The sequence below is a fragment of the Elgaria multicarinata genome, chromosome 9 (genome assembly GCF_023053635.1).
Source record: "Elgaria multicarinata webbii isolate HBS135686 ecotype San Diego chromosome 9, rElgMul1.1.pri, whole genome shotgun sequence".
Lineage (NCBI taxonomy): Eukaryota > Metazoa > Chordata > Lepidosauria > Squamata > Anguidae > Elgaria > Elgaria multicarinata.
The window spans coordinates 12302326-12322223 of record NC_086179.1 but is presented as its reverse complement, the minus strand read 5'-3'; the positions used below and the strand labels follow the sequence as shown (position 1 = coordinate 12322223).

Sequence of the window (19898 nt, the reverse complement as noted above, 5' to 3'; positions counted from 1 at the left end):
GAAGTAGACGCGCGAAAGGAAAGCCGGAGGAAGAGGAGGAGGCGGCTGCGGCGGCTCCTCACCCTTGGCGCGGCGTCCTTGAAGGGGATTGCGCGAGCCGAAGGGGAGGGCGGCGCTCCGGTTTCCAATCACCGTCCTGTAACCCGAGGAAAGCGCCGGATCCGCCTCCTCCTGTTTCCCCTTGCCGGGCTTGACATTGTCTTTCGTTTTCTCTCCCCTCCCCCTGCACTCCTTCCATTGCCAGGCTGCCGCTGAGCTGCGTCGCTCCCTCGCTCCTCCTGCTAAGCCGGCCCCAGGCGGACAAGCCCAGAGGTGGGTATCGCTCCGTGCGCATCCGATGACCCCGGCGCCTTTCTTTGGCGGATCCCCCCACCCCCACCCCCATTCCCACCGAGAGAAAAGCCTTTAGCCGTGCAAGATGGGCCCGAAGCCCTTCCAAGGACTGGGTTTTGCTGGGGGGGGGGAGAGGAGGAGGATGCCCCCATCGCACCCGCGTGGAAGGTGCGCGCGCGTGTGCGGGTGAAACACAGTGGCCCCGTTCAGACAACACGTTAAAACCCTGCTGCTTCACCACGAAACGGTTAAGCAGCATGGTTTAGCGGGTTGTCTGAACGGGGCCCCAGAGAACCGGAGGCAGCCCCGGGATCTCTGCCTCCCCTTTGCCTCGTCGGGCAGTCTCCAGTGGCAGCCCAACGTAAACCAGGCCCATTCACTTCAACGGGTCTACTCTGAGTAGGAGTACCGTTAGCGTCTGGCTCCAGCGGCCCCTTATTCTAGAGGTCAACTCGGATGCAAAAACGTTTTCTTTTTCCCTGAATCCTTGTAATTTGCATGGGGAGTCTTTAAAAAGTGGTGCAGCTGAACGAAGGATGAGTGGAAGCATAGATAAGTACCCTCCTTTTATTCATTTTTGTATTGCACTGCAAAGGGGTTCCGATCCAAAGAACCGGGGGGGGGGAGGAACCTTGCTTATATTTGTGTGCTTCCCCCCCCCACCTTCCCCAGACGCGAGAGAAGCTCTGTGCCTAGTGGTTAGAGGCGCCTGCTCCTCTTCCCTCTCTCTCATCGCCTGCCCACCCTGCCCGCATACCGGGTTGGCAGGTTGCATTACACACACCCCCAAATTGGTGGCCTGACTTGGCCCACGTTCGCGTGGGATGGGGCTGCCAAGGCAACCATCATGGAAGAGGCGGGGTAGGACGACTTGTTGCTCGTCACGAGCCGGGTTGAATGGAGGCCCGACCCGCGTAGCTGTCAATCATGGCGGGGCCCGGGAGGAGGGGTGGGGGGAAGATTGCGCATTGCATGCGTTCTGCAAAAAGGCGGGACAGGAAAGAAATGTTGGGGGGGGGGGGTCGTGAATTTGCAAAAGCAGCAACTCCTGCGCTGCGCTTCCTTGCAGCCCCCTCTTTCTCCGGGGGCTCTGTCGATATTGTAGCCGAGTTCGGACGACACGCTAATCAACGGTTGTTTCCCATTCCGTTCCTATTGCCCCCTGTTGGTGTCCTAACTCAGCCTCTGTGTGTGTGTGTTAAAAGAGGATGAAGACAGGTTGGTGATGCGTTTTGCAAACGTGGATGGGCCGGCGCTGAGAAATGCGCACGTTTTTTGGCCTCCATTTAGCGGAATTGGGTGAAAGTGGCCCGGGGATTGCTTCCTGTTCACTCCCAGGTCATACCACATCCTGCCCGGCTTACTCATGCCAGGATCAGGCCCTGACACACGCTGCGGAGGAGAAGCCATAGCTATGGCTGCCAGGCGCGATCTCTTGATTTCATCCTTGCAACTGATGAGAACCCCCCAAAAGATGTTACTTTAAATCTCTGTCTAGCAACTGCATCATTTTCTGTTTCATTTTTACTCTAAAGTAGGCCCAGGGGCCTAAATCGGGATTCTAACATGGTTGGGGGGGGATCTAGCCCCAGCACCTACTCTAGAGTAAAAATGTAATGATACTCGTTTGTACCCAATATATGCCCTACTTAGAGTAGACCCATTGAAATGAATGGGGCTTTCTTTAGACGTGAGTAATGTAAGCACCATTCATTTCAATGGGTCTACTCTAAGTAGTACTAACATTGGCTATAACCCATTCACTGCTAGACACAAAGTGTAAAGTAATGCCCTGAGCACTTCGGGATTCCGAATGAAGGGTGAGAATCTGGACCAACACCACTTTAGGCTGCAGGTGGTGTCATCTTTTTGAACACTTCTCTTGTATGTAGTAAACTTATATGGGGAGGCACTTTAGCTTGGTCTCCCCCTTCCTGTTGCTGCTGGTTTGCTACATACATGGAGCTTTTAACCCGGGACAAGTATTAAAAAAGAACCCCACTGCATCTTTGTTGTACAGTCCAGAATTTTACCACTTAAAAGTCTGCCATCTTCCACCTAAGCTGGGATGGATCAAAACAGGTGGGGAGAGTAGAGTGGACTGTACCACTGTAGGGAGCAGGGAGTGTCATTCGGCTGGAAGGGAGGAGGAGATACACAAATTAAGCTTGAGCCTGCCCTGAGAGAAATATAAATTATTTGGCTGTGCCAAAGGACGTATCTGAGTGTGAATCTGGAAAGGGCTTGGAAGCGCATTGAGAGGTGAGTTCACACTGGGATGGGTTCCGTAGGTGAAAGGAGACTCTCAGATCAAACACCAACATAGACAGAACTTTTATACAGCATGGCATGCCTTTAGATCACAATGCTTTTCACAGGACGTTGCACACATATACCACTGAGGGATGACATCAGAAGTGCACTTGTGGATCTACCTGCAGTCCTTACGCCTCATGTGTCCAGTCAGTGGACATACAAAGCTACCTGATACGGAATAAGACCTCTGGTTCACCGAATTCAGTATGGTTTATTCCATCCTTCCCCCAACGTGGCACCCTCCAGATGTACTTGGACTACAACTCCCATTACCCACAGTACATTGGTTGGAGGTAATGGGAGTTGTAGTCTGTCACATCTGGAGGCCGTCGGTTTGGGTCGGGCTAACTATGAACAGCTGCCCAGTATTTCAGTCTTTCCTAGCCCTACCAGGAGATGCAAGGAATCGAACCTGAGACCTTCCGCATATAAAGCTGGTGCTTTACCATTGAGCTATGGCCCTCCAGATGATGTAATAGTGATAGGAACATAGAGGAAGCTACCAGGGGTCCATGTAGCCCAGGACTGTTGACACTGACCAACAGCAGCTCTCCAGGATTTCAGGCTGGATTGTTTTCTAGTCCCACCTGGAGATGCCGGGGATTGAACCTGAGACCTTCCACATATAAAGCTGGTGCTTTACCATTGCGCTATGGCTCTTCCCACCAAGTCAAATAGCAGTCGGATCCCTTGGATTCACTGGCGGCTTCTTCCCCATTGACTGCAGTTGAGCATTGTGGTAGAGGAGGGCGATTGGCAGTGATGTGGCCTTGACTTCTATTCCCCCCCCCTTCCATTCTTGTTTTGTCTGTTATTGTAGACTGTAAGCCCTTTTTTGGGCAGGGACCATGTCAGTTCTGTATTGCCAGCCCGCCGTCGCTGCTTTAAAGCAGTAGAAGTTCACTATGAGCGACTTCACCTGCATTATTTTTTACTACTCGGGGTCTACATTCCGTGGCGGTAACAACAGATGGCCGCCAAATCGGAGAATTGAAGAAAAGGTAAGCAGGAGAGTGTAGCGACTGTCCAGGAAAGTAAAGCAGCATAATAATAATAATAATTAATAATAATAGGAATTTGAGGGGTCGTACTTAACTTCAAAGACAAACATCCTCATTATACTGTATGAAGCCCAACTTAAACTTCTGAAAGACGGTAAGAACAATGATGATTAGAAGGTCAGCACAGGGCTAGTATGTGATACTACAGTGCCATATGTGATAGCTTCCTGGGCACGGCTCCTGGGTTTAGTTTATTTCAACACTCTTCTGGCTCTTGTTCCTTTGCAGGTGAAATCGTTGACCTTGAGAGGCAGAGAGGCATAGAATTATTGCATCTGTTATGGACTTCTTATCGTTTTAATTGTAAATCACCTGGTGATCATTGGATGAACGCCAGATATATATAAAAAATCATAATGGATGTCTTTGAACATGTTATAGAGCTGCCTTCTCCAATCCGGCTTCCTCCAGCTGTGTTGGACAAGGTAGATGTCATAGTGATGGGGTGGAAATCCATCCCTCATCACACTTTGGGTGATGAACTGAGCTTTCCCTTGAACAAGGAGGGAAAATATCTGCATGGGTCGGGGCCTCAGAGTGGGAGAGCCAGAAGTTTGAAATCTAAAATAAGGCCATGGGGGGAGTGTTACCTGAGAGCCAGTGTGGTGGAGTGGTTAAAGTGTCGGACTAGGAGTCAGGAGATCTGGGTTCTAGTCCCCACTGAGCCATTGAAACCCACTGGGTGACTTTGGGACAGTCACAGACTCTCAACCCAACCTACCTCACAGGGTTGTTGTTGTAGGATAAAATGGAGAGGAGGGGGGGTTATGTACACCACCTTGGGTTCCTTGGAGGAAAAAAGGTGGGATATAAATTTAATAAATAAATAAATATAGTTTCTGGACGTTTTGAGAGCAGTCCTTTGTCCCTGGGAGAACACACTATAGGATTGCTCAGAATCCCCTCCAGGGTTGGAGACAGTGTTCCAGCCTTGGAAGGGGGAGCGGAGATCCGACCCCAGAGCTCCCTCTCCTGGTGTGGAGAGAACCACGCCAGCTGCCTCTAAAATCAGAAAAGCAGCCTTGGAGGAGAGGGGTTGCTCTGGTGGGCGGGGAGGAGACAGGATTGGGCAGGGTTTATCCTGAGCCTCCTCCAGCCTCCTTCCTACTCTGAAGTACCCTTGCTAGATGGGCTGAACAGCCTGTCTAGCAAAAATCACTAGGGAGGCAAAAATCACCTCTGCTGGGAGGCAAAAATCGCCACCGCTGCTCCTCCTGCCCTGCTGGCTTCAGCCTATTAGGGCCTAGGAATCTTGGAAGCCTCCAGGTTCAGAGGTGTCTGAGCAGCAAGATATTTGGGAATCTAAAGGAATTGACCTTTAGGGGAGATATAATGGAACAGATGAGAGCAGAAGCAAGCTTGGACAAATCTGGCGTGATGGATATTCCTGAAATTATTTCCTTAAGTATCAACAGGTGTTTGAATGAGGACTGTGTGACCTTGATGTTCAGGGTAAACGCATGCAAGCATGAGTGTTAAAGGGATTGATGGTTCAGACTGCCTGGAAATGAAAATCCTTTGATACAGGCATTTTACGGAGACTGCATACATTTAAAAAAAGAGAGTCGGCGAGAGCTTAGTCTGTCTTGATTTCTCTGAAATTGGCCAAGAGGACCCTCTTGAGTTTGCCCTCTGTGTGTCAAAGTTACAACCCACTGGAAACGTTTCCAGATTTGGAGAGCAAGGGCAGACGGGGAGAGAGGCGGAACTCCCGACTGTGAAACTTGCATACTTTGGACATGGGCATAGAGGCTGTTTTGCTGTCGTATGTATTATTTCAGAGATTTGCAAGCGCTGCCCTCTCTTTGTACGTGGTATATTGGGAGTGAGCCACGGGGCTTGCACCCTCTCCGATTCTGGGGAGAAGTGACCCATTGAACTGGGAAACAGTTTTTTCCTGAGTCTGTCTTAAAGATATCAGTGATACTTAATGCAATCTTAGTCTTATCTTAGTCTTCCAGAGAGAAGGAGATCTCACGGTCAAATCATTGCAAGATTTTCTTGGTTTGTGTATTTGTTCACATTATCCTGCAGTGAGGAGAGCGTGATCTGGTGCTTGAGCGTGGGAGAAAACATGAGCTCTCGGTTGCTTGTTCCTGTTCTCACTCTGGGTAGAATCCGAAGGGGTGAAGGACCAGCTTAATAGATCCACACTTGATAACTTACCACTCAAAGACTGAATGTATGAAATGCCTCCATTGGAAAGCATCACATCTGAGATGATAACAAATGTTCCATCTGGGGTGTTTTGATCTGTAATGGCTATTGCCAGTGTGCAAGGCCTTGCTTAATAATGCATGTGTGAATGCACCTAACTGGTCCAATTGTTTCGGAGAAGCACTGCAAGAGCTTTTTGTAGACAGGGTTATTTTATCCATTTGAATTCTTTCCACCCTGGGGACTCAGGGCTACTTCGAACTAAGCCAAGGCTGGAAATCTCTGCTTCCTTACCTAAATCCCATGGGAAAAAATGGGATTTCATTCTGAGTGAGCGTGCATAGGATTAAGCTGCCAAAGGTGCTGTCCTATGCACATTTCCCTGGGAATGAGCTCTAGACTTGTCTTTTCCATTCTGGTGCCCTCCAGATGTTTTGGACTTCACCGCCCATCAGCCCTGTCAAGCATGTTAATGTCAGGAATGCTGGGAGTTGTAGTCCCAAACATCTGGACGGTACCCAGTTGGGAAAGGTGGTTCTGGAAAACACAGTAGTCCTAAACTTCTGTATAAGCATGCAGAGGGTTGGGCTATTAACTGTGCAGTCCTATGCATGTTTAGACAGAACAAAGTCCTACAACTCCCAGCATGCCCCAGTGGCCATGGCTGGTTGGCTGGGGGTCATAGCAAACAACCTCTTTGATATCAAATGACCACATGAGTTGATAGTTCCCTAAAGCCAGTATGCAACTGGCATTGTGATTCTTGTTTGTTACTATTAATTATCTGTAAGAATCGTTTGGAAGTTGTCTATTGCCATCTTGAATATTGAATTTTCTGCCCAGTTCAGAAAAAAAATACAGCTTAGGAACAGTTTAGGGACAAAGTAGATGTGATTAGCATTTGGATGAAAGATAGTGTTTGTTTCTGGAAGTAAATGGCAGCGCGTAGGAGAGCTTTAATCCTTTGCCCCTCTGCTGCAGTCCCAGTCCGCAGTGAGCGTCTTGTGTCTGCCATCTGCCATGGAAGGAAAGTTTCCGTTCACACCAGTGGGAGTTCTCCTTCCAACAGGTGTTATCTATTGTTAGTCTAACAAGTGTATTCTAAGTAGGGCTAACCTTGGAAACATCCCAATGCAAATAGTGGGCAAACTGGGACCTACAGCTGGAGTCAAGGGTTAAAGCCCCCCATTGTCACGCCTACCCCCACGGGGTCGGGATCCCAGTCTGGACTGGACCTTCGCACCTGCTAATTGAATTCGGACTGTCGTTTGAGTCGGGTTGAGTATTGAGAGGGCAAGAGAAATAATGTTTCCCGACTTGGGTTCCATTCTAGTCTGAAATCAAAGCAGACTGCTCAGGAGCAGAAGCCGCAAACGTCTCTGTGTGAAAGAGTTGATGTTGCAATGCTGAACTGATTCATTACGCAACCGAACTGTTTGCATACTTGACACCTTTCATTTTTAACACCTCAATATCTAGTGTAAACTGATGGCCACTCCTTACCTCCTTTGAAACAGGATCTCTATTGGGTCAGGAGGGAACCAGTGTGGTGTAGTGGTTAGAGCAGTGAGGGCCATCCCCGCCCTAGGCGTGATCTCCATATATTAGGGGGTCCTTTAGAAAGTTTGAGGGAAAATGGGCTTTCTGAATTTTAGGGAGCTCCTTCTCTCCTCATGCAGTGGCTTCAACAGTGGTGTATATTGCTCTGAAGGGCCCTGAAGATAAGACCCTAGATTTCTACCCCAGACCCTCAAAAAAACAAAAACAAAGTAGCAGACAGCAAAAAGGAATCAAGCTGGAATGCCCCTTCCCCACTTAGGGCTAAGGAAAGGGAAAGGAAAGGAACCTCTCGTGCAAGCACTGAGTCATTACTCTCTTGGAGGGACGCCAGCTTTCGCTGACGTTTTCTTGGCAGGCCTTATAGTGGGGTGGTTTGCCGTTGCCTTCCCTGGCCATTATTACCTTTCCCCCAGCTAACTGGGTACTCATTTTACCGACCTCGGGAGGATGGAAGGCTGAGTCGACCCGAGCCGGCTGCCTGAAACCAGCTTCCGCTGGGATCGAACTCAGGCTGTGGGGAGAGTTTCAGCTGCAGAAACTGCTGCTTTACCACTCTGCGCCCCCTTGATTTCTACCCCAGGCCCTCAAAAAACAAAAACAAAGTAGCAGACAGCAAAAAGGAATCAAGCTGGAATGCCCCTTCCCCACTTAGGTCTAAACCCAATACAAATTAATACTCCATCTTTTTACAGTGAAAATTTAGTCTGTGAGATGAGTTTCCAGACAGAAAGGGGAAAACACAAAGGGAAACAGGTTCTCAGATTAAGAATGGGCTCAATTTAAAATTTAAAAAAACACACACACTTATTTCTCCTTGGTGTATGAGCTTCCAGAGACCACCACCTCATACTAGCAACTTTCTCCATCTCTCCATTCCACGTGGCTTGGAAGGCGTTCAGTGGTAATGTTGTGACCTTGGTGGGTGACAGTAGACTAAAGGTAACTCCCCCTCCAAAACGGGGTTTGAGTTTTGGACTAAGACTAGGAGACCCGGGTTCAAATTCGCTCTCTGCCCTGAAGCTCAATGGCTTATCACTATCTCTCACCCTGAGCTACCAAACAGGTTTGTTAAGAAGACTGGACCAGCCCTACCATTGGGCAGAGTGAAGCGGTTACCTCAGGAAGCTGAATTTTGGAAGTCCTGGAAGGGGAATAAATTGTTACTTACTTAATTGATTGTTTTACTTTTTACTGCCAGGGATAGGAAGAGGTACATCTGGGTGTATTTTTTCCTTGGACGCCAAGATCATTCGAGTGATTTTGAGTACTAGGCATCTTGACTGGGGTGGGTGGGTGGGGTGCTATAGTTGCCTGGCCTAGGGCAGTGAAATATCTTGGGCCAGGCCTATGTGTGAAGATAAAATGGACTGAGGAGGAAGGATATATGTTCCTTGGAGGAAAGATGGGCTAAAAATGAAAGGAATTGGAGAAGGGGATGGAAAGGGAAAGGAACAGATTTGTAGCACAACAGGATGTTAAGGCCCGAGCGAAAGGGATTGCAAGTCTGAAGGGCAAATGTAGAGGGCTCGAAATGCATGATTGTGATAGATGTTGGACAAGCCAAAGCTACCGCGATTAGATGTCGGACAAGCCAAAGCTACCGCGATGTTTTCCTGGTCTAGTTTCTTCCATTTCTTTCTCAGCTGTTCGTTGCCAGTATGAGGCACTTGGAAGGAAGGGTCTTATTTGAAACTCTGGGGAATCTATCTGGCTTTTCTTCTGAAGGAGGCCAAAAGCGGCCTTGTTTTGAACCGGGGTTTTCTCTTCCACAGAAAGCAATGGCTTCGCTCAAGGACAAACTCATCACCTCGGTCGCAAAGCCGTCAACCCAGCCAAACAACAAGGTCACCGTTGTAGGGGTCGGTCAAGTTGGGATGGCCTGTGCTATCAGCGTCTTGGAAAGGGTAAGCAGGGTTCGGGGGGCGGGGGGCGGGGGGGGGGGGATAAACGACCAGGCTTGAGGGCGAGACGACTCAATTGTGTGCTCACACAGAAGTGGTTTGGCCTGTATAGGCATCGATTTGGAAAGGTTCCGGTGGCATTTGGCAGAGAGGTAACCTTTGGTCCAACTTTCCCCAAGCCTGGTGGCTTCCAGATTTATTGGATTACAACTCTCATCCTGCTGACTGGGGAGAATGGGAGTTGTAGTCCGGCACACGTGGAAGGCACTGGGTTGGGGAAAGCTGCTAGGCTGTTTTCAATAAAAGGAAAATACACGCCTTAAAGATAGAACAGGGTAAGATTTCGTGGTTCAGAACAGGAGTGGGCAACTTGTAGCCTTCTAGATGTTTTGGCCTACAACTCCTGCCATGCCTCACCATTGGCTATGCCAGCTAGGACTGGTCTTCCTCACCCCTGCCCTGGTCTCCCTTTGGCCAGTGTGAGAAGGAGTCCTGTGTATGAACCATTCGTCCACTCCAGGGGAAAGAGGTGGGCTCCTAATTGGTGTACGTTGATGGGCGCGTAGGGCCTTGTCTGAAGCTGGCTGAACATGTGGCCATAGCGGGGCTGTTGCTAGCCCCCACAACCCCCTCACACATACTTTTAATGCATGAAAGGGTTCATCCACAAATCCTGACAGATGTAAATCTGCTTTCCCCAACCTGGTGCCTTCCAGGTGTGTAGCACAGCAACTCCCATAATTCCTAGCCAGCGTGGACAATGGTAGTTGCTGCCATGTTGACGAAAGCCGGCTTTAACTGTAAACTGGCCTCAAAGGCCTGGAAATACAAGAGGTTCAGTTTATGACATTTCTATACAGAGCTCCAATGTATTCAAGGCCAAGTACATTGACCATTCACAGCGGCCTGCCTGGCACCAACACTGTCATCTCTTCAGTGCCAGGTTAAGACTGCGCTCTACCCCCAGGCATTGAAAGGCATATAATGGGGCTTTTATGCCAGTTGCCCAAACAGGTTTAATATTTTATTGAAACTTTTTAGCGGTCTAAATTGCTTTACATTTGGCATATTTTAAAATTTTATGCCGAAGCTCTCTGGGCGGTTTACAAAAGTCTGTATTTTTATGCCGTATTTTATTATCATATGAATTGTTGGAAACCACCCAGAGAACTCTTGCACTTGGTCAGTATAGAGATGATGATGATGATGATGATGATGATGATGAAGAAGAAGAAGTAGTTCAATAACCAGGAAATTCCTGAATCAGTAAAAGTCAGTACGTCCATCATGTCCATCTAGAAAAACCACCACAAGCAAGAAAAAAGAGACAATAATAATTAATAATTGTGGGAGAAGAAACCCTGAGTTGAATTGAGCCCTAAATGAATAGAATCGAATTGCTGAATACCTCCCTTGGTGATACATCCACCTGGGAGCAAGATGCAGCCTTGCTCTCTTCTATAATAGAAGAGGGCATCAAGGTTTCGCAGAAACGGGTTGAGCACCTCAATGAAGAGTAGGCCAGCGATTAAAAATATTCAAAGCATCCCTTGTGATCAGCTCTTTGCATAGTTAAGTCTATTGGCTTTTCTTCACTCTCAGGGTCTCTGCGATGAACTTGCACTGGTTGATGTCCTGGAAGACAAACTGAAAGGAGAAATGATGGACCTGCAGCATGGAAGCTTATTTCTTAAGACACATAAGATTGTAGCAGACAAGGGTAAGGTTGAGAACATAAGAACATCAGAAGAGCCCTGCTTGATCAGACCCAGGGTCCATCTAGTCCAGAACTCTGTTCACACAGTGGCCAACCAGCCGTCGGCCAGGGATGAACAAGCAGGACATGGTGCAACAGCACCCTCCCACCCATGTTCCCCAGCAACTTATGCACACCAGTTGTGTTTTGCCACCACCCAAAAGAACCATTACTCATCGGATTACTTTGGGAGATGAATGGGAAAGAAGATGAAAAGCCATCTTCCCAGTGGCTTTTAGGATGGAAGTCAGCCTTGTATTTTACAACTTCCCTGGTCACCGTAGGCGACCGGAAATTCAAAGTTGGCGAGTGAGGGGTAGTTGCTCCAGCCCGCTTGGTTTCCATGCTAGCTGCAGAAGAAAGGCAATTCTAGTCTGTTCCTCCACAAACAACATGGAAACTCAGCAAGCTAGTGCAGGGAGAAGGTGGGCAGATCACACTGTTCCTTCCCCACCAATCCACTTTTGCAGGTAAAAGCCTACAAATATATATTAAGTAGCCTGATAAGAGGCTAGTAGCTTGTGTTTCCATGCTGGCCATGATGGAGAAGGTTTTCCCTTTCCGTTGGCCAGTCTGGGAATGAAGGCTGCTAACCTCTTAGCAAGCTAGTTAATACTCAAACTGCAGGCTATTAACTTTTGGGGACTTATTTACAAGGCTGATGGAAGGGCTAAAAATCTCAACATTCAGGGTAGGATTCAGCTAACTGGGATTTACCCAACGTGGAATACTTCAGTTCACTGTCCTAATGTTCCACGTTCAAGCAGGCTTGACAGGGCCGGGTGAGAATCATAGAATCATAGAATAGCAGAGTTGGAAGGGGCCTACAAGGCCATCGAGTCCAACCCCCTGCTCAATGCAGGAATCCACCTCAAAGCATCCCTGACAGATGTTTGTCCAGCTGCCTCTTGAATGCTTCTAGTGTGGGAGAGCCCACAACCTCCCTAGGTAACTGATTCCATTGTCATACTGCTCTAACAGGAAGTTTTTCCTAATGTCCAGCTGGAATCTGGCTTCCTTTAACTTGAGCCCGTTATTCCGTGTCCTGCACTCTGGGAGGATTGAAAAAAGATCCTGGCCCTCCTCTGTGTGACAATGTTTCAAGTATTTGAAGAGTGCTATCATGTCTCCCCTCAATCTTCTCTTCTCCAGGCTAAACATGCCCAGTTCTTTCAGTCTCTCTTCATAGGGCTTTGTTTCCAGACCCTTGATCATCCTGGTTGCCCTCCTCTGAACACAGAAGGTGGGAGGTCTTCCTACCTAGCAGTGACCCTGTTCAGATGACACGCTAAGCCAGGCTAAGGTGTTGGACTGGGAGTCGGGAGATCTGGGTTCTAGTCCCCACTCAGCCATGAAAACCCATTGAGTGACTTTGAGCCAGTCACAGACTCTCAGCCCAACCTACCTCACAGGGTTGTTGTGTGGATAAAATGGAGAGGAGGAGGATTACGTACACTGCCTTGGGTTCCTTGAAGGAAAAAAATGGGATATAAATGTAATAAATAAATAAATATTATGGCTTAATGGTTCATCTGAACCATTTCTAACCATAGTGGCTATATAACCACTGTTTAAACATGCTCACTAACCATTTACTGCAGAAGGGTTAGTGGCTTAACCGTGGCTTAGCGTGTCTTTCGAACAGGCCCAGTGTTTATTACATTTATATCCCGTCCTTCCTTTACGGAGTTCAAGGTGACAAATGCAGTTCTCCACCCTTTCTGCTTTTATCCTCATGACAACTCTGCGAGGTAAGTTTGGACGAGGGAGAGGCAGGTTCGGCTGAGAGATTAGGCAAGGCAGTGAGGTTTATAGCTAACCGGGGATTTGAACCCATGTGTCCCCCTTCTCGTTCTAGTTCATCGCTCTTAAACGCAGCACCCCTGTGGCCCCCGCTCACCTCTCTCGTTCTTGCTTTGCCTGCAGATTACTCTGTCACTGCAAATTCGAAGGTGGTCGTGGTCACTGCTGGAGTCCGCCAGCAGGAAGGAGAAACCCGCCTTGACCTAGTCCAGAGGAACGTGAATGTCTTCAAGTTTATTATACCTCAGGTTGTGAAGTACAGCCCCAATTGCATCATCCTGGTGGTTTCGAACCCAGGTACGTTGGGACTTTCAGTTCATTGACATGGCCTCTGTAAACAAGGGGGAGGCTAGGATGGTTGCTTTGTCCTCTCTTTATGGTTCTTATTTGCCGGCTTAATAGCCTATCTCAACTTTCCCCGACATGGTGCCTTCCAATGGGTTGGACCGCAACTCCCAGAATTCTCAGCCAGCATGGCCATGCTGGCTGGGAATTCTGGGAGTTGCGGTCCAACCCATTGGAAGGCACCATGTCGGGGAAAGTTGGGGGAGCCGCAGAAGTAGGATTTGGCTACAGGAGGGCCAATCAGGATTAGAAACTGGAGTGCATCATAGAGTTGCCCAAAGAGCAAATCTCATTAGGTTCAATGGTGAACACTTGCAAAGATTGCAGCCCCAAGTGACGGAGAGAGAGGGTACCCGTAATTGCTACCTATTCTGTAGTCTTCTAGGCGGCTTTGTAGTTTTGATGCATTCTTGGTGGGCCAGGTGCATAGCATGCTCTGTGGTCAGGACCATGTGGTGAGGAAAAATCCTCCAGACTCCAGGCCGCTTTAGAATCAAAGAATAGCAGAGTTGGAAGGGGCCTACAAGGCCATCGAGTCCAACCCCCTGCGCAATGCAGGAATCCACCCTAAAGCATCCCTAACAGATGGTTGTCCAGCTGCCTCTTGAATGCCTCTAGTGTGGGAGAGCCCACAACCTCCCTAGGTCCTTGTTTCCATTGCCGTCCTGTTCTAACAGTCAGGAAGTTTTTCGTGATGTCCAGCCGGAATCTGGCTTCCTGTAACTTGAGCCCATTATTCTGGGTCCTGTACTCTGGGATGATCGAGAATAGACTGAATTTAAGATTGACTTACCGTGTAGATGGCCACCATCATTTGAAGAGTCCATGTTTCCGATCCCTGTTGAAGATGGCGCCATGGAGAACGGTCCATGCGGTAACAGCCATCTGGGTGGCAAGCCATACCAGAGTTTACCGGCTTGAGGATCGTGAACATGCCAATGGGACGTGCTTTAGCATTCGATTTATGGTATATGCCAGGGGTGGGCAGCAGGCCAAAAGTCGGCCCCCGATCTTTTCTGCAGTCCTCCAAAATAGCCCCTTTTCCCACTTGGTGCCATGCTATTGAAATTCAGTGGCTAACTGACTTTTGGCTTTTAAAAGGAGCCTTTTTTCCCTGCCACCAAAGTTAGGCACCAAATTCAGCGATGGGAATAGAGGTATGGGACTCGGGTGGTGGCAATGTAGCCCCCTGACCCCTTGAAGTTGCTCGCCCCTGGTCTACACCTCTGTATGCCAGCAAACCAAATGGGGAAGTAGGGGTTGCAGCAGTAGGCTAAATTCTCAGTCTTGCCCATGGGAATGTTTGCGCACAACCTACTGGTCACAAGCAGAGAGTCCAAAGCACAAGTTTGTCCAACGTCTGTCCAACCAGTGACCAGGCCAAGCCTTCATCCTGTTTCCTTTCCCATCCCCAGTGGACATCCTGACCTACGTGACGTGGAAACTGAGTGGTCTCCCTAAGCACCGCGTGATTGGGAGCGGTTGCAACCTTGACTCGGCCCGCTTTCGCTTTCTGATGGCGGAGAAGTTGGGCGTCCATCCCACCAGCTGTCATGGTTGGATCTTGGGAGAACACGGCGATTCCAGCGGTAAGTGGCATTATTACTCTCAGCGATCCTGTAGAAGTGTCGGTTCTGCCATCAACATCATCATAATCTATTTTAAGGTTTTTTATTCTGTTTTTATTTTATTTTGTCTTGTACACCACTCCGAAATTTTGAATGGGGAGAGGGAAAAAATAAATATTGTAAATAAATAAATTAATAATATATTTCTTACCTGCCGCTCCCTCTGGATCGAGGTGGGGTACAACACAAATACAAAACACCATAAAATACATACAATTGATTAAAAACACATAAAACTTCTACATTATTAAAAGGCATCTTAAAATTCAACTGGGGGTATACTGAGTCAGAGGACTAATTCTTCTGGCTTAACGCTGTCGATTCCCACAGCCTTAGTGCCAAACTACAGGCAATGTGTAGCCTAGTTATCTTTATTCTCATGTAAATGGCACACAGCCGCAATTTGGTTTGGGACCACCACACTGGAGAGGAGGATTTAACCTTCCCACCTGGGTTTTTTCCCTCCAGAATTCCACCCCCTTCCCCACTGTGGGGCATTTTAAAAAATGGGGAAATTGATTCCAATCACCCCATTGATTCCAGTGTAGATTTTTTTAAAACACCTGTCTTGTGGGATGTGCTGTCTGATTTCAGGAGGAAAACACGCAGGGGAGAAGTTTAAACTTCCTCTCTTGGAGCGTGGTGGTCCTGATCCAAATTGGGTCTGTGCGCACTTACACAAGAGTAAAAAAAAAATGTGCTAAGCCTCCGTTACACAATTCAATGCAACATTCTCTGCTCTCAGCAAATGCTTTTCCCAGCCCTGCTACTAGTATAAATGCCATTTTGACTGAAAATGCCCATGATTGAACCTGTGACCATTGCGTGGATAGTGGGTGCTCTGTTTATTTTCATTTTCTGGAAAGGGACCGTAGCACAGCGGTCCCATTCTTGGCTTCTCCACTTGGAAGGATACTGGGGAGCCTTTAATGGGAAAGACCCCTGCGTGGAGAGTTGCCACCAGTCGAGATAGAAAATGCTAAACTCCATGGACAAATAATCTGACCTGATATAAGGCAGCTTCCTATATTTACTTCTTCAGAACATTCACATCCTGCCTTTGTTTCAAATTCAGAAGCCCAAAGCAGTTAACATCAACAAATAATGAAACAAAAATCCCATTATATAAACAATTAAAGACACTCACAGGAGCAGCAGATAAAATCCACTATAACGTCAGAGACATTGAGTTATGGCTAATTATTATTACTACTACTACATTTTTTTTGTTTCCCACCTTTTCCCCAATATCATGACTCTCAAGTCGGGCCAACTAGCTGATTTCCAATGCTTTTAATTTGTGCAAATTACTAAAATTCCGGCCATGATGTGCACGAATTTTGCAGATTTCCACCAATTACGGTTGACATGTAAAACAAGACACAAAATGTCCCCGGAATTTGGAGAGAACCCGTGGTTTGGCCCATAGATGCATGCCAAATCCAGCAGCCCCTGCAGAAATTCGCCGAGCCCCAATGTTAGATAACGTTCTTCGCCCAGGGACAGGATCCAATCAGCCCCAAAGCACGACTCCACACTTCAGCGACAGAGGGTTCAAAAGCGCTTCTTGCCGCCACTGGGCACTGCCCTTTGCAGGCTTCAAATGCTGTACTGAATTCCTTGCTTCTCTGCCTGACTGCTCGCTTTCAAAGAGACTCAGATCTTGATTATAATCAATAAAGCGCTTTTGAACCCTCTGTCGCTGAAGTGTGGAGTCGTGCTTTGGGGCTGAATTGGATCTCGTCCCTGGGTGAAGAACATTTATCTAACACCAAAAGGGTTGGATTTCTTGGCCACAGATATCCCTACATCATATGTATAAGAGCACCTGTTTGCCGGAGACAACATTGCCACCGTTTGTGCTCACCCTGTGACTCCCGACTCCAAATTCCTAAACTCAAGTCGCTGGTTTTCACAGACCTAAAGTAAGCTATCGGTTGTGACGAACGGATGTAAAAGGCCGATGTTGTGTCACTGCTCCACATGCTGCAACTTGGGCCCTCTTTGAACTCTGTTCCAGTGGCTGTTTGGAGTGGCGTCAATGTGGCCGGTGTTTCCCTCCAGGAGCTCAACCCCGCAATGGGTTCTGACAATGATCCAGAGGGATGGAGGCAGGTCCACAAGCAGGTGGTTGACAGGTAGGAACCTTTTATGAAGGTTACTTTCATGAACATAGACGTGCCAGGTACCTCGGAAAACCTGCGAAAAGCTACAAAAAACAAAGCCTAAATGCTCGGGGTGATTTTTTACTTTAAAGAAAGTCACGTGGGGGTTGGGGGCACACATGTTATTTTCAAATGAAGCTGGGTTTCTGGGCATGTTTTTGCTTGAACCATTTCAAAAAATGAAAATGCTATTCTGGGCTACATTAATAGAAGTATAGCTTCCAAATCACGCGAGGTACTGGTTTCCCTCTATTTGACCCTGGTTAGGCCTCATCTTGAGTACTGCATCCAGTTCTGGGCACCACGCTTCAAGGATTCAGACAAGCTTGAGAGGATTCAGAGGAGGGCAACGAGGATGATCAGGGGTCTGGAAACAAAGCCCTATAAAGAGAGAACTGGGCATGTTTAGCCTGAAGAAGAGAAGACAGAGGGGAGACATAATAGCACTCTTCAAATACTTGAAAGGTTGTCATACATAGGAGGGCCAGGATCTCATCTCAATCATCCCAGAGTGCAGGACACGGAATAACGGGCTCAAGTTACAGGAAGCCAGATTCCAGCTGGACATCAGGAAAAACTTCCTGACTGTTAGAGCAGTACGACAATGGAACCAATTCCCTATGGAGGTCATGGGCTTTCCCACACTAGAGGCCTTCAAGATGCAGCTGGACAACCATCTGTCAGGAATGCTTTAATGTGGATTCCTGCATTGAGCAGCGGGTTGGACTTGATGGCCTTATAGGCCCCTTCCAAGTCTACTATTCTATGATTATCTGAAACCAAAGTGCGTGCTCCCTGCATACCAAATTTCAGGGGTGGAGAGACCACAAAAATTGCCAGGGTAGGCCACTTATGTGTGCCCACCCCTGAATTAGAACTTCAACTTTCTCATGCCTCTGTGAGCCTTTGCTAGTGCCATCCCTCTTTAGGATTCATAATGCCTTTGGTAGCCTCCTCTTCCTTTCTCTCCCATTGCTATGACTACGGCCATGGCTAAACGAGGCCTATATCACAGGATTGTCCCGGGATCATCCCTGTGCATCCAAATGACACACAGGAGATCCCGGGAGCAGGCAGAGACAACCCCTCCATTTGCCTGGGATAATCCTTAGGTCTAGCTAAGGTCTGTGTTGCCCATTTATCCAGAGTGGATTCCTTTTGCTTTTCGCTTCCACTTTATGAAGCCTCACTGGGCTTTTTGTCATTTTTCCAACAGTGCCTATGAGGTGATCAAGCTGAAAGGCTACACTAACTGGGCCATTGGTTTAAGTGTTGCTGACCTGCTGGAGACCATCCTGAAGAACCTTTGCCGAGTTCACCCGGTATCCACCATGGTAAAGGTAAGGGCCATTGTTAGGTCATTTGTGTTTTCAGCTCTTTCTTTTGTGTCCTAGCTTCAGATGGGAAATACAGCAATAGAGATGAATGATGGTATATCTTTTCTTTTCTTTTCTTTTCTTTTATGGTATATCTTTTCTCAAATCCGTGTGTTTGCCGCAATAGATTTGGGGAATCCAACCATGTTCTGCTTCCCAGAATAGCATAGGGCTGTAATATGCATAGCTGGAAAGAATACTTGCCTGTTTCAAAATAAAACTAAAACTGTATGGCTTGGATCCTCAGATAACTTAAAGGAATTAATGGAAGAAAAGTTTCTCAATGGGTCCTTCTGCAGCTACCTCCCCAGGACACATCAGTGGAGGCTCTCCCCTCCCTGCTTTTTAAATCTCCCCATCTCTGATTTTTCCAAATGTTGCAATGCAGTTCAGTCAAAACCTGTGTACATTAGGGGAAAGTATGCCCCAAAATCCATATAACGTACATAACTGCATTTTATTCAAGGGAATTGCTTGCAGAAATTCATGTAAGTTGAAAGTGTGCCCAAAAATGTATATATTAGGTCAAAGGCCCATGAAAATGTGTACAGATTTCTCTTTGGACTTTAAAGAAATGTTTGTTTGTTTGTTTTTGCAAACTAGTGCAGAATCGAGATGAAACGAATGTTTCATCTATATGTACGGCATATATAATGGAATGGAATAGAATCGTTGTGTGCTTTTGAGCATAAGGAGAAGAGCTTTAAAGAGCATCAGCTGTTTTGTTTTAGTTTGGGGGAGTATCCTATTTTCCAACATCTCCAACTCCTTGTTACAGGGGATGTATGGCATTGAAAACGAAGTGTTCCTGAGCCTCCCGTGTGTGCTGGGCTGTGCCGGCTTGACCAGCGTGATCAACCAAAAGCTGAAGGACAACGAAGTGACTCAACTCCAGAACAGTGCCACTACGTTGTGGAACGTCCAGAAGGATCTCAAAGACCTGTAGGCATCACAGGAACGTTTCCTGTTCAGCAACAAGAAGACAACCAACGCTCAAAGTCCACCGTACGCTTCTGCGTGAACCTCTCTAGTTTAAATCTGTAACTGAGCTTCCAGTAACCATCCCCAATCAGTACAAGCTTTCATACACCATGGCTATGATGTGTGCTTAACGCAGCAGACCTTCTGAACAAATAAAACCAGCTCTTTTGCGTGTGCTCAATTCTCGTTGTGAGACTTCGTCATTGTTTTTCAATTGCGGGAGGGGTTTCTTCCTCTCTGAGGACGAAAGTAGAATCTTCCAAGCTTCTGTGATATGACAGATTCCTTTTTCCTATTTTAAAATTATTATTCAGAAGAAGATTACAAGTAGATGTTCCTTTTCTATCTTTACATAGTCATGGGATGGTACCCAGTGGTGTCATTCTGCAAATTCAACTAGTATTAGCAGAGCTCCTCCAAATTTTCCCATTGTGCAAGTGGTGGCCCGTTATAGTTGCGCAGTTAGTGACACGTTGGGTTACACAAGTGGAATGCATAGCCGTTTGCACAAGAGCC

At 47.5% G+C, this 19898-nt stretch overlaps 1 protein-coding gene across 1 annotated transcript; it reads left to right on the top strand.

The window, feature by feature from the left end:
- The first annotated feature begins 203 nt into the window (after window positions 1-203).
- On the top strand, window positions 204-19563 carry LDHB (lactate dehydrogenase B). Its single transcript, XM_063134714.1, has 8 exons — window positions 204-312; window positions 9200-9331; window positions 10931-11048; window positions 13011-13184; window positions 14648-14821; window positions 16881-16998; window positions 18242-18365; window positions 19180-19563. The coding sequence occupies exons 2-8, from the start codon at window positions 9206-9208 to the stop codon at window positions 19345-19347; spliced, it is 1002 nt and encodes a 333-aa protein (XP_062990784.1). The 5' UTR covers window positions 204-312; window positions 9200-9205; the 3' UTR covers window positions 19348-19563.
- The last annotated feature ends 335 nt before the right edge of the window (window positions 19564-19898 follow it).